The sequence below is a fragment of the Nomascus leucogenys genome, chromosome 7b, assembly GCF_006542625.1.
Source record: "Nomascus leucogenys isolate Asia chromosome 7b, Asia_NLE_v1, whole genome shotgun sequence".
Lineage (NCBI taxonomy): Eukaryota > Metazoa > Chordata > Mammalia > Primates > Hylobatidae > Nomascus > Nomascus leucogenys.
Window position 1 is genome coordinate 67565223 of NC_044387.1, and position 22174 is coordinate 67587396.

Genomic DNA, 22174 nt, shown 5'->3' on the forward strand with positions numbered 1-22174 from the left:
TCATTTTGATGCTTTGGTCAGAAGACATCTGTATATAAAGATCTTGTTTTCCTGAATATCATATTAATTTCATTGCAGCTATCTAAACATTTAGAAAATTACTAGTTATAACTAAGAATATGGAATAAGTAAATACAAAAGTATATCAATAAGAACATTGCAAGAACAAAAGAAAGTATTTGCAAGAAGATGAAATAAAAGAGCCTTGGATTTAAACTTTTTAAAAAAAGTATAAAATAGATTAGTAGGCAGAGAACAAGAATATTTTTCTTTTGTATTCCCATATAATAATGCAAATACCAACAAAAATAAAGCTTGTATAATATTATTAGTATTAAACAAAATAGAATTCAGGCAGAAAAATATTAAAGGAGCATAATAATATCAGATTTATAAACAGATTAATTTACTGAAAAATATAGCAGGTGGGAAACAATGTACCTAATAATATAGCTTAAAATACATAAAATTAACAGAATAATGAGAAAACATTGATTTTAATTTTTTTCAGAAACTTACAGATAAAGTAGAGGGAAAAGTATTGGAACAGTAATTGCCTAGCTTGATTGAAATAACAGCCTCACACTAATATTTAGATTCTGAGCGATTTTTATGTAATTATCTACCAAATAAATAGAGAATATATACTTATTTTTCAAAAATAGAAATATTTATAAAACCTGACCAGGTACTGGTCACACCAGGAATTTTGTAAATTGATACATTTAGTACACATCCATGGGTATACATCCATGACACACTTACTAAGCATGAGTAAAGATTTACTTCCCAATCCTGGATCCCTTACAAAAAAAAAAAAAAAAGAAAACACCAAAAACTACAAAAACTACTCACCTGCACATTTAGAAATACACTTCAAATTTATTTTTGGCTTAAATGTAAAACCACTATGGAAATTTTCACATATTTATAATTGAAAGGAAAAAGAAGTTATCATCGTATTTAAAAAGGAGGCTATAGATTTAAGTGCATTTTCTAAAAAACAGGAGCAACTGATACTACTGAAGAAGCTAGCTTTCAACTCAGGATGATAGAAAAAAATCCTAACAAAACAAATATTATGAAATAATACTAAATAAAATTCTGAGAAGAAAATATTAACAGTAAATTAATAAAATGATAAAAGAGAGACCAAAAAGTTGACCCATAAAATGAAAGAACTGGTTATGTGAGAAGAAACAGATATCTGTGCAAATATAACCAAGAAAAACAAAAACAGATAGTTACTAAACACAGTAGCATGAACGGAAAAAGCTTCTAATTATAATTATAGTAACAGCTAACTCTTACTGTATGCTTAATGATGTGCCACGTGCTGTTTTCAATACTTTACATGTAATTAGCCTATTTAAACCTGACAACATTTTTAATGAGATAGGTGCTATCATTTTAATCTCCATTTTACAGATAAGGAAACTATGGCACAAAGAGTTTAATTAACAAGGTGAAGATCACACACCTGTGAGTGATGGAGCTGGTTCATTAACAGAGGCAGTCCAATCCTAGACCCCGTATTAGCCATCATTATCTTTTCATCAACAGAGGCAGTCCAATCCTAGACCCCGCATTAGCCATCATTATCTTTACACTCCCTCCAAGATATAGAGAATATTTCAAGAAATATAGAAGAGACTTTAACATTATTAGAAAATACCATGTTAAACTTTAGTGCAGTAAATATAAAATTTTACATAATAGGCACTTATTTTTTAAAAATAACAATTAGCTGGAGAAGATTCAGAAGACCAATTACAAGACCTACCTACCCTCTTTCCCCTGACCCTTATTCTCACCAAAGGAGAGAAACTATTCAGTTTTACATGGGAGTTCTACCAAATTTTCAATAGTAAGAAATTCCCATTTCATCCAAAATGTGCTAGAGCATTGAAAAGGAAAAAAAATTCTTTAGTCAATTTTACAAAATACAAGTAACCATTGTAATTTCTTTCACTGGGGGAGGGCCCAGAAAGACTGCAGAGAAAGAGATGTTTCTAGGTCCTTGCATTATCTGAAAAAATTTTTAATTTGCCCTCACTTTTAATTGAATGAGATAAAAATTCTTTAGTCGATTTTACAAAACCTGAAAGTGTAGCATGAGAAAATAAAAATCATAGCTCAGTATCATTATTATTTAGATACAAAAATCACACACACACACACACACACATGCACGCGCGCACTAACACACAGAGAAGTCAATCAATTGAAACCATCGTAAGTAGAGTTTATCTCAGAATTGGAAGAATAGTTCAAAATAGAAAATCTAGTAACTTTATAATAATCTAGTAGGTGCTAGAAAATTATTTCACAAGGTTCAAAACTCACACATGATTAAGAAAAATAGAAACTAAAAAAAAGCTTCTTTATCTTGGTAACGTGTATCTATTAAAAAACCTATGGCAAAAGGCTTTCTGTTTGGGATACATTAGAATTGTCTTCACTGAAGGCAGGAATGTGAAGAGGCACCGCTGTCAATGCTATTATTTAACACCATTGAAATGAAAGGTTCTTGTTAATGTGGGACTCAGTATTTTAATAATGTCAGTTCTCCTAAAATAACATATGAACTTAACACAATCCCAATAAAAGCTTAATGATATTTCCCCAACTCTTGACAAGATAATTCTAAAATTCATATAAAACAGTGAATATACAAGAAAATCTTTCTCATTTGGAACAAAAGGGACTGTCTGCCAGATATAAGAATGCATTTCAACTATATTGATAAAAAGATTAGTGGCATTAATATAAGAAAATGTAAATAAATCAATATAACAGAATATATATTTACATGTATGTGTATAGGTATATGCATACACACATGAAAGTTTGGCATTTAATAAAAAGAGCATTTCAATTCAGGGTAAAGTTTTTAGGACAACTGATTTGCAAATATTACTGGTTTTATTTTTTTAGATTTATATTTTATATTCAACAAATAACATATATATATAGCATGTGCTATATTACTTTTCCGCATTTAAGAATATACTTAATACACTTAAATCTCAGTTTCCTGATCATCTCCTTAACCCTAATTAATACATGTGATAGGTTTATATTAACATTATCATGAAGATCTTTCAGCTGCTTAATCATATTATTTGCTAGAGGACTAGTTGAGAACTGTTTCTTCCTCTTCTATTTTCTTGAAGAGTTCGTGTTAAGTTTGTCATTATTTCTTCCCCTAATGCTAGGTAGAATTCATTAGTGGAGACACATGGGCCTGGAATTTCTTTGTAGGAAGTTTTTTTAACTATAAATTTAATGTCTTTAATAAATATAAATCTCTTCCATTATCTGTTTCTATGTAAGTGAACCTTGGCAGTGTCTTTTGAGAAATTTAGCCATTTCATCTAAGTTGTTGAGTTTATCAGCATAAAGTTTACCTCCTAATAACACTTTAATATTTGTGTAATCTGTAGTGATGTGTCCCTTTTCATTTCCCAAATTGGTAAACTGTGTCTTCTATTTTTCTCTGATCAGTTTGACTAAGGGTTGATCAATATTTTTCAAAGAACCAGCATTAGTTTCATTGGTTTTTTTGTTTGTTTTCTGCTCTTATTTTACTATTCCTTTTTCTCCACTAACTTTAACTTTAATTAGCTTTCTTTTTCCGGTTTCTGAAAATGAAAACTTAGAAAATTAATTTTGGATATTTATATTTTTCTAATACGAGCATTTTAATGCTATAAATTTCCTTTTAAGCACTGCTTTAGCTGTATCCCACAAATTTTGATATGCTGTGTTTTCTTTTTCATTCAGTTAAAATATTTTCTAATTTGACTTGTGATTTCTTCTTTGATTCATGGGTTATTTAGAAGCATATTGTCTTGCTTCCCAATTTGGGAAGATTTTCCAAAACTCTTTCTGCTATCATTTTTAACTTAATTTCATTCTTGTAAGAGAACACAGTTGGAAGGATTTAAATTGTTTAAACATGTTAAAATTTGTTTTATGGCCCAGACTATAATCTACTTTGATAAATCCTCCATGCACAGTTGAACATAATGTGTTCTACTGTTGTTTGGTGGAATATTCCATAAGTGTCAATTACTTAAGGTGATTAAAGGTGTTGTTCAAGGCTTCTATATTCCTGCTGGTTTTTCTACCAGTTATTGAGAGAGTGATGTTGGAATCTCCAACTAAAATTATGGGCTTTTCTACTTCTCCTCTTCTTTCTATCAGTTTTGGTTTTCTTGAAGTTCTATTATCAGAAGCACAAATATTTAGGCTTATGTCCTCTTGATGAGCCAACCCCTTTTATCATTATAAAATATCATTTTTTTCATAGTGATATTTCAACTGCTTTCTAAAAACATATTTCTGAAATTTTGAGATTTCTAATTTGTTTTCTCTCCTTCCTTATCATGGTAAGAATTTATCATCCTTTGTACTTCTGTGTGGCCATTTCAAATACAGAAATGAGATTCGTCATTTATCTTGACCTTGACATTGATGTGGAAAAACCTTAAGCCAAACTAAGTTTTGAGAAATCAGTTCCCTTAATCAGCAATGCATTTTTTGGCTACTTTGGTTATGGGATAAAAAATTGTTTCAGACAAGCTTAAGTAAAATGATTTCATGGAAATCTGAATCATGGTTGCAGAACGACTGAGTTCTGATAGAACTGAACCCCAAGGGAGGTTCTGGATCCAGGGTAGTCCTGGAAATACCAGAAAAGTCTGAAAATTGATTTCAAATATATGTCATCCATTTTCTTTCCAGCTCATTCATTCCTTCCTCTCTTTGAACCATCTTTTTTTCTACTGCATTGCTTCTGCTTCTTTATAACAATAGATTGCCTTGGTCAAATTACTTAACCTCTTCATGCCTTGGTCTCTGGGAGTAATAACAAGGGTTATTGTTCATACGGTTGTTTTAAGGACCACTTAACACAGAGAATAGCACACAGTAATCATTTATTTTACCTGTTACTATCTTGTTTGAAAGAAAACTTAACGAGGAGATGTAATATTTATGACAAGCTGTCTAAATAACTATTTTGTTGCATTAGGTGTGCAAATTTTTCTTATATAAGATTATATAATAACTTTCTTTTGGAGCTTAGTATCAGGAAAAAGCTTGTCTCTCTTAAAGAACTGATGTATGCCTTTTCATCACGTAATGAGAATTCTGTAGTCCTTCACATCTTCCTTTTTGCCCAGTCTACCCAGAAGTTGAAAGAGAAACTTAATGTTCCCTCATAGTAACTATAGTAATTCCAGTGGGGAGCATATTTACATACTTTATTTGCCTTCTATTTTCTAGTTATAATCTGACAGCTGTGTAATACAAAGGTTTGTGTTTTTTTTGTTTTGTTTTGTTTTGTTTTTTGAGACAGAGTCTTGCTCTGTCACCCAGGCTGCAGTGCAATGGCGCAATCTCGGCTCACTGCCCAGGTTCAAGTGATTCTCCTGCCTCAGCCTCCTGAGTAGCTGGGATTACAGGCCCGTGCCACCATGCCTGGCTAATTTTTATATTTTTAGTAGAGACAGGGTTTCACCATGTTGGCCAGGCTGGTCTCGAACTCCTGATGTCAGGTGATCCACCCGCCTTGGCCTCCCAAAGTGCTGGTATTACAGACGTGAGCCACCACGTCCAGCCTACAAAGTTTTAACTTTAAGTTTCTTTAATCCATTCTGGAAAGAAAGTCAATAAGCAAAAAAGTGTTATTTTATGTAAGTCAGAGGCCTAAAAGATAAAGAAAACACAATCCCTGCTTTCAAAGACTCCAGTCTAGAGCAGAGTTCATTCCTTATGACAACCCACATTAAGAAAAGATACAAAAATTAGCTGGGTGTGGTGGTGCATGCCTGTAATTCCAGCTACTCAGGAGGCTGAGGCAGGAGAATTGCTTAAACCCAGGAGGTGCAGATTGCAGTGAGTGGAGATTGCGCCATTGCACTCCAGCCTGGGCGACAGAGCAGGACTCCATCTCAAAAAAAAAAAAAAAAAAAAAAAAAAAAACCAAAAAACCAAAAAAAACAGACACATTGCAATTCAGCACATGTATAAATGTGTGTGTAACATATTAAACCAATATTTAAAAGCACAAATATGCAAAATGTTCCAATCAGTTTATAATTATTAACTCAATTATCATAACTATTTTAGGAAACAGACCCTATTATCATTATTTTTTTCAGATTAGGTAACTGAAATACAGAAAGGTTAAGTAACTTCACCAAAGTCAACCAGTTACTTTGTTAATGAGAGTAAATCCGGGACTGGAGTCCAGAGAGTATGGTTTAAAAATTCATGCTCTGTTCCACTATACATTGCAGCCTCCCAATATTTAGCTTTCCTCTGTGCAATGCGTTCTTTTCTATACTATTTGTCTACACTCTCTTTCCATTGTTTAAATCCTGGCCATGATCCCCAAACTGATAGGTCAAAATCACTACCCACTAATGAGTCACAATCTATATACTATCCCTACTATAATACATACATACAACATACATACATAGTATAGAACATATTATAATATGTTAAATATTAATAAAGGGGAAATAAAACACTTGTACATGACTGTCAATGGCCATCAAGATAGTTCAAACAGGAGCTCTGCACTCTACCAAGTGTTTCAAAGGAGGCCTCACAAAGCAGGAAACTGTTAAGTTGAAGCTGGAAGATAAATAAAAGCTTGCCCAGTACACAAGGCATGAGAGAAAGCAGAGGGTTTTCCAGGCAGAACACATGTGCAAGGCTATGAAGGGGTAAAAGATCATGGGTTCTCATTCCTGTGAGGTGAGCTAAGCACTGTATGAGTAGAGTACCAAGGATGCACATACGAGCAGAGCAGCAATGGCCCCAGCTCTCTTGAAGCTTGTAGTCTAGTATAGGAAACAATTATTCTAGCAATGGTAATACAGTGCTATAAGTGTACTGGAGATTACAAGATAGTAGCCAGTTTATCTAATACAGTTGAGCCATTTAAGATTGAGTAAGAGTCATGAGACAGTAAAGAGAAAAATCATTCTAGGCCAAGAGAATGGAAATACCCTAAGAATGAGAGACGAGAGAAAACACAGTTTAATGAAGACCTGAGTATTTTCAGAGGCAGAGTGGTATAATGCTCCAAGAATGAGTGCTAGACCCAGACTGCCTAGATTCAAAGTCAGCTCTTCTACTTATTATCTGTGTGTCCTTGGGAAAGTTACTTAATATCTCTGTGCATCAATTTTTAGCTGTAAATTGAATTAATAAATACTTTTTGTAAATTAAGTGAATGAATACATATGAGGCACTTAAAATAATACCTGAAACATAGAAAGTGCTCTACAAATATTAGTCATTACTATTATTTTTGCAAGAAGATGAATTTCAAAGCAGGAATGGAAGGAATTAAACTGGAAACAGTATGCACAGGCTGGGATGAGGCTGGCCTTAATTAAAAAGTATTTCTTGAGGGCCTACTATGTGGATACTATTATAGGTGCTGGAGACACAGCAGTGAACAAGACATCCCTCTAGTTGCTCAGGTCAGTTCAGAAGGAGTCATTTTTTATCTATTCCTTTACTTAGTTCCCATGTTTACTCCATTGGTAAGCTCTAATCTCCCTGTCATTTAAATATATTCTAAATTAGACCACTTCTCATCATTTCTACTAAATCTGCCCTGGTCAAGCCACCAACATCTTTTGCTTGGGGTGTTCCCCAGTCAAATATCTACAGAGCACAACAGCCTTGAGTGATCCTTTTAAAATAAAGTGACATCATATCATTTCCCTGCGTATAATGAGCCAAAGGTTTCCTAGCGTACTTTGAAGAAAATTTAGGCTTTTTGGAAATTATTCTGACCAAATAACTTCTATCCCTTAGGAACAATGTGAAGGGAATTTTAAAAAAATCCAAAAGCACAAAAGAGATTTGGAAAGATTCTTATTGGTCATCTAAGAGTTTTGGAAGATACTATAGTAATTAATTAATAAGTAAATTAATAAACAATTTGTATTAATTTAAGGACAGAGGCAATCAACATTGGTAAATTTTCCAACAACACAAATCTTTCAACATATAAACCTAGACTAAAACAAAAACTAATAAAGCAAAACATATAATTAAAACTTTTCTAAAATATATCATTCATTTCCCTGCCATATGAAACAGAGTAACATCAACAAAATAATGCTTTGTTATGAATTCTGTTATATAATTTCAACACAATGTAAATACACTGAAAAGGGTGGCTGCAGGGCCCAGTCATTCCTTGCCCTTGTCCCCAGACAGTCTGTCCTTTTCACAGTGGCCAATTATTTTACCTTCCCCATGTCAGCTAGTATATCAGTATTTTAGCTTCTTCCTTACAAATTTAATTTACCTAAAGTAGGAAAAATAGGATGCTTCCATGAAAAGCAATATAGGCAAGTTAGTTAAATAAGAAAACCTAATTTTATATACATGTCTAAGTAGACAGACTTGGCCTAAGTATGCCTCCACAGCCCTCCTGACAGTAAAATATGTAGGCTGTTTTTCTGGAGCTTTTCTTTGTTGTGTCAAGGTTTGCATGCATATACTGATGTTGGTTAATGTAAATCTGACATCTGAATTAGTGATGTGTTCCTGATGTTCTTCTTATGAAGGAACTGTCAAGTTTTGCCTGCACTGTGTGGATTGCCGGGAAGAAGAGGAAGAAGCTTCTCTATCTGGGTTTTCTGGCTATACAGTAACTGTATGTGCAATACAGCAAGGTGCAATAGAATAAGTTATGCCTGTATTTAATTTGACTTAACATGCTTACACTTTGGTTTAAAGAGAAGCACTTAAAATATACTGAAAGATTTTTATATAGTGGTATGTAGAAAATTGGGATTAATAGTTAAAGCACAGACCTTGAAGATGCTAATACACACACACATATATACACACAAACATTCACACATACTATATATATATTTATAAAGATACACACTACATATATTTGTATGTGTGTGTGCATATATATATATATATATATATATATCTTGATAAGTTGCCTTTCCAGATCAAAGAAAGGGTAATCATATTTTAAATGGTCTCAGAGAATCACTGAAATACAAACATGAAGTTTTAAAAGCTTCCAAATAATAAAAACTATCAAGGAAAAGTATCTCTTACAAATTTATATTCTTTTTTATTGCTTATAACTAGACATTTAAATGCTTTTATTTTAAAAGAGAATTAAAAAATAAAAATAAAAGAGAATGATAATGCTGTTCCCTTCTAATCTGGAGGTGGGCATCACCTGATTATGCTTCCCAGAAAAGTCCCTGGTCTGGTAATATCTGTGGAAACCCTGGTGAAGCAAAAGAGTTCTTGTGAATCCATAACTTTGTTTTGCTTTAAACAGTGAGATGGTGATGCTGGTTATTACAACATCTCCAATTTCCAACATAGAAAACAGAACAGGATACGGGTATAGGCCAGGGAGATGATTTTTCCATAGTTGCAGTAACCTCAGTAATTTTAAGGATTGTTTTTTAGCTGTAATGGAGACTTGAAAAGGGTCTAAATAGTTTTTAATCTTCCCTGTTTTCTTAATACAGAGAGAAGACACTATCAAAGACAAAACTCAACATAATAAAACCATCTTGCCCCATACATTGAGAGTGATGTGGCTGGATCATTGTTTATCCCACTGACTGACAGTTCTGGCTGATTCATCCTCTGTGGTACCTGTGTGCTTGTCACCTTTTATCTTTTTTTATTTATCACTTTGTCCTATGACACTGAAAAAGGAATTTCCCAAATGGTTTTTAAATAGAGAAGTGCATTTTGCACTTACAGGTTTATGGGCTATTGCAGGAAGAACCACATCCTTCGGCTATATTCTGTGTATTTCTAAAATTGCGAGTTTATCTGTACATTTCTGAAAAGTTTTTATTACAACTTGAAATTTTCTTAAAAATCTGGCTGGGCATGATGGCTCACAGCTGTAATGCCAGCACTTTGGGAGGCTGAGGTGAGAGGACTGCGTGAAGCCAGGAGTTCAAGCTCAATCTGGGCAACATAGTGAGACCCTGTCTATACAAAAAAAAAAGTCCCCTCATTGATTAGTATTATAAGTTTGAAATACATGTTATTTAAAACTCTGCCTTTAGAACATGATGAAAATGATACTTAGCACAAAGCAAAAGATGTAACTATACATATTTAAAGAGAAATGATAAATTAATATCACTACATAAATCAACACATTAAGTTAATACAAAATATTTAGGTTATTTATACTATTAATAAATGCTTAAAAGCCAAAGAAAAATGGGCAATGATAATTAATAATAGTCTGAATTGAGTGCCGTCTACACGTGTTTCATATAGAGAATCTCATTTAATTCTTGTAAGAATTTCTTGTTATTATGTTCTCCAAATAGTTGTGGAAAGCAAAGATTGGAGAAAGCAGGTAACCTCCTTAAGACAATACAGGTATTACATAACAAAGCCAAGTTTTCAACCGCAGAAGGAATCAGCTCCTATAATAGCCAGAGCTGCAAGTCATGATTCCCATGCTTTCCTCTTAGAGACATCTTTTTTTAATGTCTATTAGAGCTGGTAAGCTTAAACACCATATGTGAAAATAGTATTTTAAAGCAAACTCCTAAAGGACACAAAGATATAAATGCCTAAGAAATTGGCATTTCTATGTTCTGTTGACATTTGAAATCTTTTCTTTTATCTCTATATTTGGTTTTGGTGAAAATTTGAGACCTTTTTTTTTGTACCTAGTGAACATTGTTCTTTTATTCTGTCTTGTTTTGTTTTTTACAAAGCTCCTTCCAACTACATTTTTTAAATTCCCCAATTTTAAACTTTATTGATATCAGTCTTTTCCCCCTTCTTCTTTCTGCTTTTTCTTCTTCTTCCCTTCCTTCTCCTTCTTTTCTTTCTTCCTTTTCTTTTAAATCATGGCAAAACGATCTTTTCATTCCTGGTTTCACATCCTAGAGATCTGATCTAGAAGACAATGCCAGAATTTTTTCAAAAAGAAGTGGCAATTCCTTCTCTCTTCCCACCTGCATTCTCTGTAATCGCTTATTTTTTAAAAATATTCATGAGAAAGGAAGAAATTTTCTCTTCATTTTAGAACACCAAAATCTTCTTTTCCTAGCAGGAAACAGGGGTTCTTCCTTCTCCTGCCCACCTATCTCTGTCTCATCTGGAGATTAGTCATGTAAACATTTGCTTGGCAACTGGCTTCTTCAGGAAGTTAATTTGCAAACCTCCATAGAGAATTTTTTACTTTACCAAAGAGCAAACTTTTTTAAGAGAAACCAAAATGATTTCACATTTTCAAAAGTAAAGAAAAATGAATGAAGCAGAGGAAGAGTACACTTGAAAGGATCTAACTTCCAATAAAGAATTATGAAATATTGTATCTTAAATAAATGGCTTCATCTTGTGCCATATGTTTGAGTGCCAGGGCATTGTGCAAATCCAGACGCTAGATTTGCATATAAAAAGTGTATTTGTAGTTCATAAAAGCATCTTTGGACAAAAATTTTGAGATTCAAGATAAAAACCTAATCTGCAAAAAACAAAATGTGGACTGGCAAAACACTAATTTACTTTGAGTAAGTATAATACAATTCAAAATGAAGCAGGAGAAAAAGGCTTTAAAGATATGAAAGTAGGCCGGGCGCGGTGGTTCACGCCTGTAGTCCCAGCACTTTGGGAGGCCGAGGCGGGCGGATCACGGGGTTAGGAGATGGAGACCATCCTTGCCAACACGGTGAAACCCCGTCTCTACTAAAAATACAAAAAAAATTAGCCGGGCGTGGTGGCAGATGCCTGTAGTCCCAGCTACTCGGGAGGCTAAGGCAGGAGAATGGCGTGAACCCAGGAAGTGGAGCTTGCAGTGAGCTGAGATCGCGCCACTGCACTCCAGTTTGGGTGACCGACTGAGACTCCGTCTCAAAAAAAAAAAAACAAAAAACAAAAAAAGATATGAAAGTAAATTGTTCTTTGTTTCTTTACAGCCCAAACTCACTGAACATAGTAACAAACAGTCCTAACTGCCACTGAGCTTGCTGACAAAGTGATGCTCAATAAACACCCATTGATGATGCTAAAAATAAGATGTTCGGAAAGAAAGTAATATCTTAGAGATGCACATAATTTTGAACCAAATATATTTTTCTGCATAACAGAACTTGATATCTGAAGCAGAAAATAATATTGAGCAGATGAACATACTCTGTCCCCAGATCATTTTGTTTCCTCATATACATAGCTAAAGCTGTAAAGTGCCCTCTAGAAATGTTTATTTGAATCTATAAATGACTCTTTTATTACTTAGCTACTCAAAGTAATTATGATATGATAATAAGTGATATTTTAAGTTCTTTTTGAAAACAGTAATGCATTCTGATAATACTATACAGAATTAAAACTCGGAAGTTCAGAAATACAGAAACTCTTCTGACATGACTGTCTGTACTTGTTAAAGATCAGTTAGATAGTAGCAGTGAACCATTTGAAGTTCACTGCTAAGTCAAATTTGACTTTGAAGTTTAAAGTCAAATCATCATTACCAAATATGGAATGTGAATACAATGGATTTGATTTTTTTAAATGCACCTATAAGGCACAACAATAATCTAGTCACTTAGAAAGTAACAAAGCATACTGAAATTTCTTCTGTGAAGGTAGATGATACAAAACCCAGAAGCCTTTTGCCTTTGAACGATTCTACCATTCCCAAGTAAAATAAACCCCCATCACCTGGGTTTGGCCATTCCAGTGACAACTACATGTTAGCTTATCCTGCTTGCTTACTCATTTACATTGTATTATGAGGTCAAGAAATGGCTCACTGTGGAGGTCACATTCAAGTTGACACCTGCATAAGAAATGTCAGCAATAAGGCCACATCGGGAGTAGAGAGTGGTGGGGAGAAAGAGAGAGAAGGTCAGAGAGGTCAGTAAAGTCCAGACCATGCACAGCTTCAGGGCAGGTGAAGAATGGGAAGCTATTGGCAGATTTTAAGCAGGGGAATGTCATGATCTAATGTTTTCAAAAGACCACTCTAGCAGGAGGAGTGTGGTGGAGTGAGAGTGGGTGTGGGAAGAGCAGTTATATGACCATTTAAGCGATCTTAGCAGACATGATGGCAGCTCCGCAATGAAGACCAGGAGATGAGCACGGGATATATTTTGGAGTTGTAGCTGATCGGGCATACTGATGGATTAGAGGGGGGGTAGCAGTAAGCAAGGTAAGACTCAAGGCTGCCTTGATGTTATTTGCTGAATTGAGGAAAGGCTGTGGGATGAATATTGGGGATAGGAGAGGAGCAGGGGTGAAGCAAGAGTCCAGTTTTGGGTTATATTAACCTTGGGATGTCTGTGATATATCCAAGTAGACACATCAAGGAGGCAGTTGGATCTAAAAACTTTCAGCTTGATGGAGAGGTCAGTGCTGGATTTATAAATTGAGTAGCCATCGGGTTATTGCTGATGTTTAAAGCTATAAGACTGGGTCCAGGTTGAGAGTGTGGCTGAAGTGCACCTAGGACCCAGCCTTTGGGCACCTCACCACTGAGAGTTTGGAAAGAGAAAGCCAGCCTGCAAAAAAGACTGAAGTGCTCCAGTGTGGAGAAAAACCATAGAATATGGCATCCCGAAAGTCACAAGCACACAATGTTCAAGAAGATGAGAGCGTTCAACTCGGTCAAATGCTGTGAAGACATCAAGGAAGCTGGGAACAGAAACATAACTATTAGATGTGATAAAAATAGGGGTCATGGGTGACCCTGAAGAGGCATTTCTGTAAGTATGGGGGTTGGAAAGCTATTTAGAGTCAACTAAGGCGAAAAAGAAATGTGAAAATATTAAGACAGCACTTTGCTTGCTGTCTTGGGTAGAGTAAAATGGAGTAGAAACTGGAAGGGGATAAGATGTCAAGAAAAATGTTTGAGTAGAAATGAATAATAGTGAGATCGTTCCAATGAAAAAGGAGAAATTGATGGTATAGGTGAAAAACAAATTTAACTGCAGGAGGAAGTCTTGGGAGCAGGTAAGGGGATGAGATGCAGAGCACAAGCAGAGGGACCATGCTTAGATGACAGTAGGAACTCTCTACCCATCGCATTGGGAGGAAAGTCACAGCGTGTGAGTTTACACATAGGTAGGTTGGCATATTTTGGGGTACATGATGAGAGGTTATTTTGAAACTAGACACAGAGCATATGTGTACCATGGGATATCAAAGCCAATGTACATCAATTGTATTAACGAGTATACACAAATATATCGATCACCATATTAAAGACACGAATAAGGCAGTAGAGAGAGGGATTTGAGGATATATCTTAGGCATTGTTTTTGCCTGATTTGATTCTTCCATTTCTACCCATTACATTTTTGTATACTGAAGATCTATGACTTACCAGTTAAATAATTTTATAATGCAATCAGACAGGGAGCCAAACTCAAAATCTATTTTCCTTAAGAAGTTCTATCCTATCGTCTTAGTCTTCTCTGATTTTTTCTTGACCTCTAGGCTGCACCTCACAATACAGTCGGCACTCGATCATTTCATATTTGTCTCCTGCTCATAGGTCTTATTGTCTCAAATAAATGTTAAGGCTCCAGGATGGGGCCAAGTATTTTACAATAAAATATCATTGTCTCTCCCACTGTGAAAAACCTAGTATTAGATATAAAGTGAGTACTTAATAAATGTTTGTTGATCAATTTATCTTTTTAGAGCTGAATGGCTATAAAGAGTTTGATGCAGTAATTCCCTGGCTAACAGACTATGCATAATTCTTCATGGCACCTGCTGGGCATTGCTGGAGATGCTGAAATCATTCATCAATTTTCTCCTTTTTATGCTATTCAATTAGTCTGTCTAGGGCAAGGTCTAGAATGTGTATCAATCAAAAGCATAATAATGACCTGTGTACAAGCTATCTCCATACTAATGATTTGCATCCACTATCTTACAGAAAGAGCTTTGGTCTAAGAAAGCACTGAAGTGAAGGAAACTTTAAGGAGAATATTGTAGTAAGTCCTGAGAATTACCCAGTGTTACTGTTGTCAATAGTGTAATGATGAATTTGAAATCAATTTGGCAGTATCTTTACTGGAAAAATAATATTAAGAGAATACTCATCACCATAGCCTATTGTGCATTGTCTTAGATAAAGTTTTTCTTCAGCCTGCACTGAAAACTTAAATGTCAGTAGACTTTTAGTATATGGACTTCTAGTTTGTTGAAATTATGTGTAGCATGTTTAGTTTTTAATTTAATTCCAATTCTTAAGCCAGTTAAAACTATTTGGATATAATATTTAAATCAGAATCCAAATATGGCATACATATATTTTTCTTTTAAGAAGTAGTTGTACTATCATACAATATTGGCCTTAAATTTTATCTAACAGGTTATCACGGAAAGTTAAAGAATTAATCATCAGAATAGCATTTAACCAAAAATCCTGCACACCATATACATGGTAGTCTGTAGAGCTCTGCAGAAGTGAGTGATAACAGCTACTGTAAAATTTTGTCATTCTATAAAGTAGTTATTGACAAAATAAATGACTGTGTTTTTCCATGTTATATGCAAACTGACAAAGATAATATCTGATAAAATGGAAAACACCAAGAGACTTGGAACTTTAGAATATATCAAATCTACACCAAAATATCATTAGCAACACCCTTTCAGTAGAATCCCACAGCATTAGACAAATTAATAGAGAGAATCTTTTAAAAACATTTGTTGCATAAAATATTTTAATTGAAACGATTATTGAATTCCATAAGATATGTGTAAATTTACAAGATTTCCATTTTTCAATACTTACATGAAAAGATCTGATAACAGAGCCACTAAGTATAGGTAAGAAATATTAAACCTGTTTAGCTATTATTCTAAGTTTCTGTTCATTTCTCACTAACCTACATTGATTTTTGTACTGCTTTTATTCATCCCATAAATTAGATGCTAACTGGTGATAAAATGTCAAAGTTTGTGTCGTTCATCTAAAAAATAAATCTAGACAATTTAGAATTATTTAAAAATTAACGAATAAACTATGATCCATTGGTTCTTTTTGTGAGTGCTTGGGTGGAAAAGGAGACATATTAGTACATTAGTAAGGTGTTTTTCTTTAATCACCAGGAGAAAAGATATATAAATCTTTTTCTTAAAGCTTTTTTCTTTCCCATGGAGACAACACACCTTAAAATGAAGGTTAATAAGCAATTAATAGCACAGACTTAACTAAATATTGCAAATGTGATAGTATAATATCTTGGTAAATATGGGAATTTTGAGAGCCATAAAATTAAAGACTTTGAGATGTGTGAGATCAATAGACATGACTTATCACTATTTAATATGAGCTCTAATTTTTAAATGCCATGTTCCAATGAAAAAGTATATTACACAGGAAAATTGAAATTTCAATAAAGAATCAAGACAAAAGAAACAAACTTTATATTAAAGTACCTTTAAAGGTTGTACTTACGCTGCAACCTCCTCTTTTGATAATCCTTTGAAATTCACCTCTAGATAATGATCTATGTCATCTTTTTCTTTGATCAATTGAGACCTAAATGAAATAGAAAGAAATAATAAAGCACCACCTTATCAAGTTGAAAAGCTACCAAACGCATAAAATGTCACCAGGAGAATAGAAATATTCAGAGTATAATACCATATGTAATAAATGCAATAGCTATAGAGTTAGGTCGTTGGTTGATCATTTCAAAATTTTATCTTTCCTGAATGGAAAATGAGAAGGAAGAATATTAAACCCATTGTGTAAACAAATAAAACACCAACACCTTGAAATAATTCACTTTCTACTTAAGAGTCTTCTCCTCAAAGCTTATAAGACCTTCTATTTTGCTCACATTTTTTCGTGGTGTAACTTTCCAACTGCTGAAGTTATATATTGTTTGGCACAGAATCCTGAGCCAAGAACACCTGTTTGATTCAAATGTGTAACATGAATTTGTTCCAAACATTAATCAATTTTGTCCTGAAATGCTCTTTGAATAGTTTTTTTAATCACACATAAAACTCAAATTATTAAAGGTTCAAGGTGCAATATCATTTTAAGAAGCCCTTATTGAAAATGTATTATACTTGTAGTGCATTCATTCTTTACACCCTTTTGCACTTTTAAAAATAAGCATGCTATCAACCTCTCATAACTATGATGATATGGAACTAAACAAATATCAGTGTTTTATTCAGAAGCTATTACAGAATGTTGATACAAACTTTGCCTTTTGTGGGTATGATAAAAATATTTTTCTTCAATAAAATGAATACCAGAAAACATTTTCTTTAAAACTCATCCTATCCTAAGGATATGAGATTTGGCTATGCTTTTGCTCACCTTGAAAACAAAATATAAATTAAATCCTTTAAAAAGACAGAAAGAATAAGCTTTTTCAGACTTCATAAATATTTTACATTATTCAAAAGTAAAACAAAAATATGTATGTATATATATTATAGTATACACACATGAATTATGCATTCATTGAAAGATTTCTCTGCTATAGGAAAAGAAAATTTTGATTTACCATTTCAAAAGAATTTTTATGTTAGTTTAGCTGAATGTATTTATTTTGTTCCAGGGGCTTTGGTCTTTCCTAGAAATACTAAAAATGAGGCATGAGAACAAAGAAGCCTCCTAATATGTTGATCATTATGCCTTGCAAGAATGGAAAAGTAGGCATATAAAGAAAATAAACCTACGTATGCAAACTGTTTATATTGGTAAATAATATGTATATTACTAAAAGTCAATAGAATTACAAATGGCAATTTCAAAATAGCACAATCAGTTAATATTCATAATTATAACAAAATGTATCAATTTCTCTGCCCTGCATTTCCTCAGTGACAATTTGAGTAGCTCAGCAGCCATTCATGGGCAGCAGCAGTTTGATGATGCATTTTCAGGCTCCAACATCATTTCAGGAGCTGATTCTCGCCTGCCAATCTACCCTACAAGTAAGGCTCTACCCTCCTTCCAAAACAGAAGTCAGCCCTTGGGACTTTGTAGATTAAAAGCATTACACCTTTCAGTCTGGGCATGGTGGCTCATCCCTACAATCCCAGCATTTGGGGAGGCCAAGTTGGGTAAATCACTTGAGGCCAGGAGTTCAAGACCAGCCTGGCCAACATGGCGAAACCGGTCTCTACTAAAAATACAAAAACTTAGCTGGGCATAGTGCTGCATGCCTGTGGTCCCAGCCACTCAGGAGGCTGAGGCACAATAATCGCTTGAACCCAGGAGGCAGAGATTGCAGTGAGCTGAGATCACACCACTGCAATCCAGCCTAGGTGATAGAGTAAGACTCTGCCTTAAAAAGAAAAAAGCTTTACACCTTTCGTTCCCAAAGCTTCTGCTTTCTGTTCTCCATACACATTTAAAACAGGAAACTTATCTCCAAAACTCTATGGGAACCATGATATAATTGCAATAGGAAATAAAATGATGAAATAAGCCTAGATTAATAAATAAATATATTTGCAGCATTTGAATGTGGTTCATAAATACTTTTGAAACAGCAGATTTCAATACTCTCAATATAACAAGGTATTTTTCTCTTCTCTTGAAATGATTTTATTTTCTGAGATACATTATTGACATTTCTTACAACAGAAAATTTATTCTGTAGGAAAATAAGTAAAAAAACCAGGGGCACGTACCTTGGAATTTTTCTGGAGGAGCAAGGCAGCTTCTGTCTGGCTAAGGCTGTAAGCTTCGGGCGTGTCATGGGCAGTGAGGGCAGGGTGGTCATTTCGGACTACAAAAAGAAATAAGTAGAAATTGTATTTTAAAGAATAAATCTTTCAAAGGATCCTTTAAAACATTATTAGAGATTTACAGTCTGTCATCTTAGTTGAGAATGCCTATGTGTAGTGCTACAGCTGTGTTATTCAGGAATGATGCTCAGTGAGTGGATTCTGCAGGTTGCTTCTCTCATTATTTTCTTCCATTGTCTGCTTTTTGGCCAATTTATTATTTGTCTGTATCTTCAGCACAAAGTAGATAAGAAGAAAATTTGATAAATGCATTGATGGTTCAGTTGGCATCTTTGGTAAGAGTTTTATAAGTGACATGATTGCAATTAAAGAATAAAGATTTTTAGGATAGCTATGGATTTCTAATGTTTATGTGTTGCTTTCCTGTTACAATCAATAATTGGAAATTGCTCATACTTGCTGTTTTCTAAAAGCCTTATCGCTCACAAATAAAGGCTTTCCCTTAGATGTGATGGATGATAAGAACAATTCTCAACAAGGAGACAGCTGCCCTGAGAAAGCACACAGCCATAACAATATAATGAATCACTTCAAAATGTACTGTTTTTTAAAAGTTGTTTAAAGCAACTTTATCTCACACTTTACACGGGTCAGGAATAAGGACAGGGTATGATAGGCATGGATTTTTTCTCCTCCATGGTGATGGGAGCCTCTGCTGAGAAAACTCAGAAGCTGTAGTAACCCAATGATAGGGGACAGGAATCACCTTGAAGTGTCTTCACTCACTTTGCTAGTGGTTGATGCTAACTGTTAGCTGGGACTCAACTGGGGCTATCTGCCAGAACTCATACATGTGGTCTCCTCATGTGGCATGGGCTTCCTCACATCATGGCAACCTAAGACTTGTTATGTAGCAGCTCCAGGCTCCAAAGGCAAGTATTTTAGAGAAAAGCCAGGCAGAAGCTTTATCCCCTTTTAGGGTCTACCCTTGGAAGTCACATAACATCCACTTCTACTATAATAACAAGTTCAACCAGATTCAAGGCAAATGAATACAGAACCACCTATTGATAGGAGAGTGTCAAAGTTTCATTGTAAGAAAAGAATATGGCATGGGAGATATTGTTACAGCCCTTTTTGGAAAATGCAGTGTGCCACAGTGGTGAGCAATTAGCAAGGCTAGTCTATAAAATCAAATTATCTAAATCCTACTCCAAAGAGGAAGAAGCGTGGACATGATGTCTGTGAACTTAGAATAGAAAAATTGTTACATGGTGCAAGGGCTCTCAGACGCAAAAGAACCCATGCTTCTGTTAAATAGAGAGGCATCCAAAAGGCCAGGGGCTCCTGATCCCACCCCCTCTATGTCCACCAGGTTTGACCTGTACTCTTAGCTTCACCAAGTAACTGAAAGGCTTGTTTTAGGTTGTAAATGGCTTATCTTCAGCATTACTACCTGTGTGACCCAGGGAAGATCACAATAAAATCTGGGCCTTGAATATATTCAGCAGATATTTAATGAGCTCCTATTTGGTGCCAGGCACTGTTCTAGGTGCCAAAGATACAGCAGTGAAGAAAAAGACAAAACTCTCAGATTTCACAGACTTTGCAGTATGGGGGTAAATATGGAGAAAGACAATACACAAATAAGCAAAATATATAGAACCTCAGATGTTGATAAGATTCTCTGCTGGAAAACGAAGCAGAGAACTAGAAACTACCCAGATGCTCACCAATGGCAAAGGGATGAATAAAAGTAGAAGGAGACAAGCTCAAAGACATTGTGGAGAATTTTGTTGGGTGTCCCAATAATGTAATGTCTTGAGGGTTACTGTAAAAACTGGCTTTCTCATTGAGGTAAGAATCCATTGGAGGATACAGAGCATAGAATTGACACGATCTGACTTTCATCCTGAAAGGATCACTCTGAGTTTTTCTTTCAGGTTAGACTGTAGTTGGGGAAAGGGTAAACAGAAGAGAGGCCAGCCCAAAGCCTCCTGTGAAATACAGGGGAGAGAGAGTGGTTGCTTAGGTAGGAGTAGAGAAGGAGAGATGTAGTCAAACCCGAAATAGAACCACCTGTGGATAGCTGAGACACAATATTCCTCTAGTGCTACAAAGCCATGGTGGAGGTGGGGGTGCAGAAGCACTAAGACGAGAGAAAATCTTCTGAAATTCAGTGTAGAAATAGACAGCTTTGTGTTTTTGAGAAAGATTATTACCCTGGCCTAAAAATAATTTTTTACATAATTAAAGAGAATTCTAATGGAGATCAGTGGTTTATTTTAAATATAATAGAATCCTAGTACTACCAGTTTATCAAGGCATGATATGATCTATGAAACAAAATGCCCACTTATTTTTATGCAGTTGTAGCTTTAAAGTGCACAATTTAAACAGCAAATGTTAGTCCTCTCCTACAGACTAAACATTAGAAACATGCTATATTACCCTTCATAACTTCACAACATAATGACAATTTTTTTAATTTTAAAAATCTATTTTTCTGATTAGATGTTATATTAAATAGTTGAGTTACTGGAATAACAAGAACTTACTAAATGGCAGCATCATACAGAGCATACGGAAAGAAGTTATGATTCATGTGAGGTTTGAAGGGACACCAAAACTCCTCAAACGGGCCTCCCAAGAGCTTACTCCAGAGGAGCTGTGAAGACTTTTCCAGAGTTCCAGAGTCTTCAGTGTTACAGTGAACATCGGAATCATCTAAGTTCTTAACCCAGACCAGTGTAGCCCTAGTAAATTTCAACAGGGAGAAAGGAAAACAACTAAGTTTGCCTCATGTGGGGCATTCCATCCTCTATAAATTTTAGACTCTTTTCTAAAAGCCCCACTTTACTTGGCAAAGCATTATGCACTGGCCACTGGGGCCAGGGTAATCTCTTCATAATTGCAGGGGTCTTTGAAGAGTTCACCAAGGAGCTTCAAAATGAGGAACAGTGCTTGCAATTTCCTTGAATACTAAGAACATCCAGCTATTTGTAGACAGATAAAAGAGAGCAGCCCCCAGAGGTGCTGATCCAGCCAACATAGCTCATCGAGGTGCATATAACTTCCCACCAAAGTTGGCATACCAGCATGTTATATAAAATTTATCCTTTTTGATGTTTACTTGAGTTCGATGATTTTTGTTAGAAAATGTAAGCATGGAATAGAAACCAAATGCAAATGACATACATGGAGAGGGATATGTCTTCTTTGTCATACAGATCAACTGAGCTTTTTTTTTTTTTTTTTTTTTCAAATTCTGAGTCAATGTTTCCTACCATTAAAGTTTCAGCTGCCAGCTCCTTCATTTTGCTCTCCTCTGATCTGAGAACATTAGCAGCAGGAGCACCTTTACTCTTAAATTTAGTTTAATGTAAGTACTGCAAGCCCTGCTGGCAAGCCTCAAGGCACAAACTCTGAATGG

At 34.8% G+C, this 22174-nt stretch overlaps 1 protein-coding gene across 1 annotated transcript in view; it reads right to left on the reverse strand.

The window, feature by feature from the left end:
- TTC29 (tetratricopeptide repeat domain 29) overlaps nt 1-21341 on the reverse strand; it is a 314056-nt gene extending 292715 nt beyond the window's left edge. Inside the window, exons 1-3 of the mRNA XM_030815182.1 lie at nt 21300-21341; nt 18685-18782; nt 16481-16564 (exon numbers count right to left, since the gene is read on the reverse strand). Of these exons, the coding sequence (XP_030671042.1) occupies nt 16481-16564; nt 18685-18776 (176 nt within the window). The 5' untranslated portion in view covers nt 18777-18782; nt 21300-21341. The remainder of the gene's footprint in view (nt 1-16480; nt 16565-18684; nt 18783-21299) is intronic.
- Between the last annotated feature and the right edge of the window lie 833 nt (nt 21342-22174).